Source organism: Saccostrea echinata, unplaced genomic scaffold (genome assembly GCF_033153115.1).
Source record: "Saccostrea echinata isolate AGI-Se365-2 ecotype Australia unplaced genomic scaffold, CSIRO_AGI_Sech_v1 ptg000033l, whole genome shotgun sequence".
Lineage (NCBI taxonomy): Eukaryota > Metazoa > Mollusca > Bivalvia > Ostreida > Ostreidae > Saccostrea > Saccostrea echinata.
Window position 1 is genome coordinate 32510333 of NW_026889782.1, and position 10712 is coordinate 32521044.

General features: G+C 33.0%; 1 protein-coding gene across 1 annotated transcript; it reads right to left on the minus strand.

The window, feature by feature from the left end:
- Positions 1-285: 285 nt before the first annotated feature.
- On the minus strand, positions 286-6446 carry LOC133198439 (ficolin-2-like). Its single transcript, XM_061334533.1, has 5 exons — positions 6119-6446; positions 5231-5367; positions 4991-5087; positions 4478-4645; positions 286-548 (listed from the first exon to the last, which is right to left on the minus strand). Exons 1-5 carry the CDS (start codon positions 6444-6446, stop codon positions 286-288), a joined length of 993 nt encoding a protein of 330 aa, XP_061190517.1.
- Between the last annotated feature and the right edge of the window lie 4266 nt (positions 6447-10712).

Here is a 10712-nt window from a genome sequence, read left to right on the forward strand (position 1 = left end):
CATTTTATTTACATTTATTTAAATACAGAAATAATATAATACAATAATTAATAAAAATGGCATGTCTTCTTCATTTATATTGCTTAATCTTTGTGCTATGTCTTAATAACATTCAAATGAATTGTCCATCCATTTCTTTTCTTTCTTAACTTTCATCTGTAAAGAATAAACAAATACACAAAAAATATTAACAACAGAACTGTCCCTTCCTTCAACCCGCGATTCAAATGAAAAACAAAAATATCGAAGAATAAGCAATGTATAAAAAGAATAACAAATGTTTACCTAGTGACGCTTGATCAGCATCATGGTCTCCTTCACATCTCTAGCGTACTTTACTGGAGGATTCCATGGGTCGTACCAGTCTGCCGAGGACCAGGGACCGTTGAGGTAGGCGTAGTTACAGGAGTTATACCACCAGCCTCCTCCTCCTCCCCAATCAGCAGCACAGTTAACTCCACTCCATTTGTCGTTATCTCTGTCTGAGGTGGAGAACGACATCCCAGACAGGTCAGTGTAAGGATTTCCAGAGTTAAGCATTCTGTCCCCTGTAGAATTAAAGAAAAAAAGAAGATTACAATGAAAAATTAGTTCAGTCCTTGTTAACCAATAGTAATATTTAAACTGATTTACTTGCGCTGAATTCCGATTGGATAAGAGTGTTACCTTGTTAAAAAAAACAATCTGATTGTACACACAAGTACTCTGAAGTTGACATTAAAAAGATGCTCGAGTTTCTGATTAACAATATCTATGTGGTTTTGGAGACCAGGTCTTCCAACAATCTATTGGAATTCCCATGGGTACCAATTGCGCCCGTTATTAGCAGACCTTTTTTGTATTCATATGAAGCAGAATTTGTTCAAAATCTTTTACGTGAAAAGAAGAAAACACGTGCTGTGGCCTTCAACTCGCCATTTTGATATATCGACGACGTATTGTCAATTAACACTGGTTATTTCCATTCTTATGTCGACACGATATATCTCGGTGAGCTTGAGATAAAAGATACCACAGAGTCTGACAGGGGATGCTCACTCCTCCATGGCACCTGATCCCACCTCTGATGTTTGGAGGTCCGTGTTTGCTCTGTTCCTAATTTGTAATGTTTGATGGACTTTTGATGTTGAATACTATTCGTTATCTTCACATATTTCATTGTTCGTTTTTCTCCACATATTTCATTGTAAGTACTTAAATGAGCACCCACCCCTCTCCCGATCAGGAGCTGAGCATCATGCCACTTAGCCTACCTCAACAGCTTAGAGAATGTTAGTAGGTAGTTATATTAAATATGATGTAAGAGAAAGGGTGATGGGAGGAATGTATTTGTATGTTATCAAAAAAGAAAATTTGCTAGAAGAGTAAAAATATGAATATATACGTTTCAAATTATTTTCTCTACAATAACTCTTTGAAAGTAAGGTGAGTGGATTTCTTGATCATTACACCTGGATGTAAATTTCGCCAAGTAGTGAAAGTTCAGGAGCCTCGTTCTCGTGTCACTGTCTTTGTCAGTTGGCGGGGACTATTGAAATGAACATGGGATGCCTCGTGTATATTAAACCTACTATAGGGCACTTTTTAAATTTACATTTACAATTTTATTTCATATATAAATGTAATTATAAGGAATCACTATCTATTGTGTTGCTTATGCTTGTATAAAGCATCGAAAGGTCGTACGTTTTGATGTTGTTGATTTTGTGTATTTTTTTAATTTCAAATTTTCTAAAAGTTCCTTAGAGTGTTTAAGTATTCCATGTCTGATTCTCACAGCTTCTCGAATATATTGTTGTACAGTACTCCTAAAGTTTTTCCCTTACCACTGTTAATATTTTATAAAAATGTAAGCAAGGACGTTTGGTAGAACTTTTACTGGAACCCGTTATGTATCCTTGTTTGTAAGGATCATCTCCGCGACTCTATAGGAGACGCTCTAACCACTGCACGAGACGGACAACTCGTACGTTTTAATGTTACGCAGCTATGTTAAGGATTCCCGAAGCTTTAAAATGCGCTCAAAACATAATATGTCATTGCGAGGTCGGTTTTGGTTTTAATTTTTAAGTATTGAACTTTAGTACTTCCAATTTATATAGAGGGTTCCCTTGGCTATATATTAGCATATTTGTTATGATATCACATGACTTTGTTCATCACTTGACGGTCATTTATAATTTTTTGAAGTCTTTCATATAAATCGCTTCGGCGCAGCTGATTAACACAATAATTATTAACATTTTGTTATATAAATAAACTCATCGTATCCTTGTGTATCCGAAATGTGCTTGGGAAAAGTCATACTATTACTTGGGTACAAAATATTTCCTGAGAAATTCAACTTACCTACAAATTTGAGGGTATTTTCCACACAATATCGTAATCTGTAGTAAAACAAAGCCAACACACATTTTTCCCAAGCAAGATTCAGTTAGAGAACAACCTCTTCTTACAGATTTCCACAAACATTCTCAGATAAATCCTCATTAATCATCTGCGCCAGACTCTTTTATACACACAAAATAAATTCTACCTCCAACCACGGGTATAAAACAGAGTACATTTCAAAAGTATATTTTTCATAAGCATTTTGAACATGATGAATTTCAATCAAGGATAGGTGAGCGGTGTATTTTTAAAATATTCGGACATATAAAACTTAAAAAACCTTTAACGACCCGTGAATTTTACAATAGCTATCTAGCATTTTACATGCAGTTTGAAATAAAGTGTAAAGTTCATGACACTCTCCCCGTCATAACACCTCAGGTTTGCAGTGACCTGACGTCATTTTCGATTATGACGTCATATTTTGGTAGTTCAGAGATGTGAATGCACAGAGTGCACTGTCATATTCTACGGGAAGCCTTAACCTACCTGCGTATTGATTTATTGTAATTTTTTTAATTCTGTTGATTTTAATTTATTAAAAAGTTTCCAGGAGTTTATAGGTATCCACCTTATGATTCAAGCTACTTCTCGTTGTACAGTTCTCTTGAAGTTTTCCTTCACTACTGTTAATATTATAGTGAGATGCAACCAAAGAGGATGCTGTTGATATTTTAGTGAGGAGTAAAAAAAAGCCTTATTAGAACTTTAACTGGAACCCGCTATGTTTCCTTGTTTGTCAAAAGTTTTATGCAGTTTTAGAATCCAGCTAATATCGACATGGTCATTCAGATTCAATTTGATTGTTGGGAATATCAAAAGTATGTAAAACAAAGGTATGATTTTATAGAATTTCCGCCGTTAGTAAGGAAGTTATATGTATAAGTTGGATTGCAACTTACAAAAATCTCTCCCAATTCCTCCCAAATACAATTAAAATAATGAACCTTACAAACAAAGACAATAGTATTACTTCCTTTGTCAGCAGGAACCAGTATATATTGATCGTGTAATTTACCTCTTCTGAATTATTGGAGACAGAAGGATGGATGATTTTCATATTTCCCCTCAATCGCTTAATGGGAGATTCTAACATCCATCTGATACTTTTATCTAAGCTGATAAAATGTCAAGCACTTCTTTTCCTATTTAGCCCATCATCTGGTGTAATTTTCCAAAGAATTTCCACAATATTTATGAAATTTTTACGCCAATTGAAAGATGAAGATAGTGATTCTCTTTCTTGTTCACCTGACTATCAATTTTTATTCCCTAAGCTTCCAAAAGTCATGGTAAGGGTTAGAAGTAGAAGTCCAAGGAATTCTTTTTAAACAAAATATTTCCATTGATTTTATAACTTTCAACAATTTCTAGAATGAAAGTTATTGTTTAATTTTCATTGAATTGAAGTTTTTAAGCTTTACAGCTAACAAAAGAACGCTCCTGGCATAAAACTTGGATTAATAGGAAATAAATTGTATAATATAAAGAAGCACTTTAAAATTCCCACTTTTTATCTCTCTCTCTCTCTCCCCGACTTTTTGCTTTAATAAGATAGCACAGTCATTTTGTTTGCGAATGGACGTAAAAGAATAAGTTCCTTACTTTAATAATTTGTATGTTTTTTTCTAGAAAAAAAATATTACATCACATCAATTAATTTTTTTTTCCATAGAACTGTTTTTTAAAGGCTGGAGAAAAAAAAACATTGTCAACCGACGCATCGGTGAATAGTTATAAAGTTCTGCATTTCCACTTCAATGCACCCATACTTTATTATGCTGAAAGTCTGATTGAAAATGCTACATAAAAAAGTCGAAAATTGTCATTCAGTTCTAGATTAGAAAGTTTTTGAACATTTTACTTTCTTTTTTCTTAACAAAAAAGCATTCATAAAGATTTGTCGATGGCTTCACAGGTTAATGGTACTCAGTCAGTCCTTATTCTTTCTTATCTTTTTCATTGTTTTCACAACCAACTCTACTTGAACCTTGCTTAATTTATATGAGTGGGTATTTAAAATATCTCTACCTGTGTAATGATGCATATTTGACATCCCCCCTCTCTCTCTCTACGTATAACGTACCTAAGGTTCCTGTAGCAGGTCCTGCCAGAAAGAGCTGGTACTTGTCTGCTTCACTAGAAATTGAGAACTCATTGTACAATTCATACAGCCTGCTACCATTCACTAGTGTGATGGATATATAGAGTGATGAGGGTCCTCCCTTTGTTAACTGGTGGATATCGTCATTTCCTGTTTTAGAAATCAATTGATTATTTTACTGCAATACAATTAAAAAGGTATATCCTAAACATAATCAAACAGAATTTAAAAGCTATATAATTTATATTAGTTCCTTTAGTTCTTTTAAAGTATAGGTTTTTCGGCTAATCTTCGTCATTTTTGAAAACTTAGTATGCCAGGTCACAAAACGAAATTCTTTTTCTTTCCGTATTGTCACTTTATATATTTGTCTTAGAACAAATTCATTAACAAACAATAAATGCATATTGCGCAATGTATCATACCCAGCCTTAAAGTTAGACCCTTGATTTGCTTCTAAACGTGATTTTACACAGGTGTAAGATTTAAATTTACCGATCCAGACATCCTGTTCCGGTGAGCCAAAACCATTCTTGTATTCTGTCCAGTTCTTTTCAAAGCTCAAGGATCCATTTATTCGTTTCTGAATTGCCTTGGAAAGATAAACATGTATATCAATCTATTATTTTTGTCTCGAAGAATTGCACGTTCATTTTGTGTAATATATCATAATCAAATCAATCCCTTTAATTCCTAATTACATGATATACATCGAATTGAAAATAAATTATATACCGTCCACCCTCCGTTCATCGTCTCCATGTCGCAGTAAACTCTCACAGGATCGGAGTTGGTTCCATTGAAATAAATTTCGTACACCCCTGTATTAGTGTGACCATTATCACGAAGATCTTTACAATCAACTGGTAAAACTGAAACAGAAAATATTAATATCCGCTGATTTTTCTTCTTTATTTCTTAAGAAAACCGTTGTTGTTTATCAGTTAGTAAACAGCGCTAAGCATATCACCTCTACAGGGGCCAGTTTTATAAAAGAACTTACGACTAAAACCAAAACATTAATTTGATTGTAAAAAAATTCAAAATAAATATTTCTGTCTAAAATTGCTAGCCTAAAAATATTTTACTCCATTCCTTTTAAAAAGATTAAAACCATTTTCAATATAATGTAAATTAAAAAGTTACAAGCAGATTTAAATTTTGGAATTAGTCGTACGTTGTTTTTTTTTTTTTTTTTTTTTTTTTTTTTTTTTTTTGTTTTGTAAAACGGGTACCAGATTTCTTCAGCAATGGCTCTTCCATCAATGGAATGTACAACGACATTCATATCAATTATACCGTATTTAATTTACTCAAAGTCTTCTTTATACGATTATTTAGATGATTATTTGTACAGATATAAATATAACCAATAAAATGCTTTCTTTGTTTGTTGGTATTGGAAATGAAGTTGCGGCTTTTGCAGAAGAATTGCATAAACTGCTTATCTTGGTTTGGCTTTTTCTGGTAATAGCTGCAACAGTAAATTCCATATAAACAACAAAAGAAAGCATTTTTATTGTTTAAATGAACAAAGTGTATTGTTTTTTTCGTTTGTCTCTATCCGCGTGCGGGTGTGGTTTTAAGTGTGAAAAGTAAAACGAAACTTAAAGCCATACATACAACCATCTAAATAGTATCTCCATCCGGGCCCGTCAGAAAGACCGGAAGTGAAGATCTTCTGGTGGATCCGGCACTTCTCCATTATATGATGGAATCCAAACAAGCCACACTCATTATTACACATAATAGCACATAGAGTCAATGTTTGAGCTTTGAATTCGCCTAAAAGTTTGTTATCAGACATTTTATTATCAAATTCCAGTTGTGCGGTATATCGCGGAGAAACATTGATAGCTTGGGTCGCTGGTGAAAAGAGAACAATAAAACTAATAGCAATAAGGCTGTTCATGTTGAACTGTGTGTTTATCACCACCTGGTATGTTCCCATAAGAAACTAAAATGGATACTTTAGCTGTCAGGCATAAATGTTAGATACTTTGTACTTGATTTTATGGAAGAAAGATGATTGGTTGCTTGATACATTCTCTCTTTCGTACTAATGCTGCAATATCGATTTTATAAAGAAAAGGGGTGGATTCTTAGGAAAATATTGAAATATGATATAAAAACTTAACATTGAAATAATTGTTTGAGGATGATCTAAAGGCAAACATATATACTGGTAAGCCTAAAAATGTTGAATTCTTAAGAGACAAAAGGAGACAAAAGGAATCAATATTTTTTTCTCCTAATGGTGTCCTTAAATAGTGTCATGGTATCAATGGTGTCCTGAAATAGTAAGCAATACAATTGAGCGCTTCAAAAGCTAATTATATTTTATTCAAACCAGAGCTAAAAAAAAAAATGTGTCGAAAGTGTGTCCTGAAGTTTTTATTTTGTTTCAAAACAATTTGCCACACAAGGACACTTCAGATTATAATATTTTGTGTAACTCATTCAAAAATTTTGGAGAACAAATTTGAGATAGACACTTCGTATAGAACGTACAGTGTGTAACATTTTTAAAAGGCTATCCAAATCCTTTAGACGTGTATTTAATTCTGCCCATGGATTCTTGGCTCAAAGAAAATTTTGCACAATGTTCCTATGCATGTGCCATTGAATAAAATAAATGTTCTACATATCAGAAAGCAATATATTTCAAGAATGTACCTAAAACAATCAAATACATACATATGTACTGCTGAAGAAATCTGAAAAAAATTAACATTCCAAATATTTCAAGACCGACAAGACAAGAGCAAACATTAAATGTACCCTCAAATGAACCCCGGGTCCACTCGATGTCGGTTTGGTATGATACCGAGGGGAGCCAGAGAGCACCCAAAGCAAACGCCAATTTCAGAAGCGGAACCAGGAAGACGCTGAGTTGGCTATTAATGTGAAAACGAATACACTCGATGATATGTGTTCGTTCTTAATGATATATAAAATATAACACCTACCGTGTTACTCTTTTAGATTTGTTGAACATAAATACACGTGTCCTGATTTCTGATTGGTTAATATTTATGTTTCTGTAACTTTCAACATTTTCATTGAAATTCGTTGAAATCTAAAATGGATCTTTTTATTAGGGCATCTATTAGGGCATTCTTTGAGATTATGTACATGTATATGGTAATTTTCGAAATCATGTGCATGTGTCATATATGCATTGATATTTCCTCAAAACACTTTTGAAAATAAGTTGTTAAAGTCTATAGTAAAAAGATTTTGCTTTATTAAATGAAATTGATAGTGAATCGGCCCTAATGAAAGTATGGGGAGCATTTTTGAAACACTGTGACAATTTCTGTTACCATTTGACTTAGGATTTTTTGACGTTAAACGCTCTTCCTACTGAGCCACCGTGACGGCTTGATCCGGGAAATTCAGGTCAACTTTACAAAATGCTTTAAAAAGACATCGGAAACGTAGGACAACCAGAAACACTTAGTATAGGGAATGAATAAACCCCTTTAATCATGGTGTTTTGTAGGCAAACTGCAGAGAGAATGTGAGCATTTGATGTAATCATTCATATCTCTACAGATTATTCTGTAAACAATTAGTACTCTTTATAATTGAATTAGAAAACTAGGCCAGATAACGATATTGTGATGACAGGAATGATACAAATCACAAAAAGGAATTAACTGCGAATGTGGAGTTCGAAAAATTCTCTTTAACTTCAATCATGGCGTGTTCTTAGCAGTTTTGTGCAATAGAATGAATGCGTTTGATGTAAGCATCTATTTCTCTTCAAGTATTACATAGGTCCTGATGAGCAATTAGTCTTCATTAATATATGCCATATTCTAACGATATCATAACTGCTTGGAAAAGTAAAAGACATACCTTAATCAACAAAATGTTTACAAAATAAAATAAATTTCAAGCATGAGCACACCTCATTGTGCACTGCAGTGTTCTTTTGTTCTTCTTTACACAAAGCATAGAATTTTAGAGATCTTGTAAAACTGAGATCGTTTAATTACAGTGTACTAGTCCTTAATAATATATAAAATATCACTCATTTGATTAAACTACCTCTTGTTATTCTTGGGGTTGATTTTAGATTTGTTTGTAATTGATCGTCTGCAAACTTTTCTTTGATCAACAAAGATCCTGATTTTACACACAAATACTCTGAAGCTTCTTTTATACACTGTTTGTGTTTCTCATTGACAATGTCTATGTATTCCTTCAAGACCAGATTTTTCAATAGTCTGGTGAAACACATATGAGAGCGTATTGTACCCTGTTGTTTGCAGACCAGCTTTTGTATTCATGTGAAGTAGAATTCATTCAAAAACATCTACGAAAAGGGAAGTTTATTTTAAGTCACATCACAAAATTACTTGTAAATAATTGCATTAGAAAGAAACACTGTCTAAAATTACAGAGTATCACATTTGTAAATGTTATATGATACAATTTTCCCCAAATTGAGACCGAGTTTTTGGCCATGCAGTACTAGTAAATTGAGCAAACAATTGCAATCTGAAGTTTTCGCTATCAGCAAATTATTTAGAATAAATGTCGTTTACTATCATATATCACAGAACTGAAGATAAAATAGTCAAAATATTACAAGACGGTGTGTAGTTTTTGAAAAACAAAACTAATTCGTTGAAGTCCCTAAATTATATCAACTTTATCTGTCAGTAATCTGCATCAATTTAAACATTGATCTTAATCAGAGCATTCCCTTTAGTATGGCATTATGGAATAATTTGGGAGATATGAACATCATACATCAATCATTATGTAATTTATTTTAATAAGGATAGTTAAGAACGGTAAACCTGATATGATCCCGTTACCCATACAGTTTAGGTAGTAATTCACTTTTACTCAATAAAACAGCCAAATATGAAACATATGTAGCAGACTCTATGGTGTAATTAATTTCGAGTTCACTGGGATATATCGAGTGGACATATGAATGGAAGTATCTGTTGTTTATTGATAAGACGTCCTCTGTATATTTTAAAATAAGCTTGAAATCCACGGCAATTTTTTTCATTTTTCCCGTGTTATGATGCACAAATTCCATAGTAAATGAATGATTTTTGTTCAGAGAAACCAAGGTACAACTTAAGAAAATGTTTTTAAAAAAAAAACCTTGGAAACAAATGAGAATGAATGAATTCCCTTTAATCATGGTGTTTTTTAAAGTCAAACTGAAGAGATAATGATGTCAGCATTCATTTCTCTACAGATGATCTTGTGAGCAAGAAGTCCTCATTAATATTGGATTAGAAAAGGACATACAGCAATTTGATAATGTGAGGAATAATACAAAAGTATATAGAAAGAACTAACTTTGATCACGGTGTTTGTTTAGAAGTTTTGTGAAAGCTAATGAATACGTTTGATTTTAGCATGTATTTCTCATCATGCATAACATGTTCTACGAGCAATTAGTGTTCATTAATATAGAATTGAAAATGACATAATCCAACGACATCCATATTGCTTGGAAAAGTAAGAATAAATATCAAAATTAACAGAATTTATAGCTATGAATTTAGAGCAGACCGCTCCTAATAGTACCATGCCGTGTTCTTTTCGCACAGACTATAAAATCTCTGAGCATTTTCTGAAATATAGATTCCTTAAGCAAGTCATTTATCACTTTTTTTAAATTCTTAAGAAAGAATCTCAGTCTTCGATTAATGAATATTCTCACAATTGTATTTCGTACTTATTGCAACATTTCTAAGATGAAATATTGAGATAACGAACAGTATTAAAGCTCAAAGTCCATTAATATAATACAAATTGGGAGCAAACACAGACCTCCAAAACATCGGAGGTGGGATCAGGTGCCATGGAGGAGTGGACATCCCCTGCCGACCGGTCACAACCTCCGTGTGCTCCTTGTCATTATCGGGAAATAACAGAAAAAAATCCGTCGACAATTCAGTCTGTAAATAATAACCTAACAATTAGTATGAAAAACGTCGGTAAGCATATGACTTAATGATGAATTGTATTTGCTGACAAGGTCATTATATCGACAGAAACTACGAAATGATGACTTTAAACGAGACTGTTGATATTCTTGTTTCATCAACTTGTTTGTCAATAACTTACGTCGTTTTAGAAATTGCTCATACGTAGAGCATACTCTTGCGACTGAGTCTAAGAATGAGTCCAACTTTTATAACGAATGATATTTATGTGTCAAAGTTTCAAAGAAATT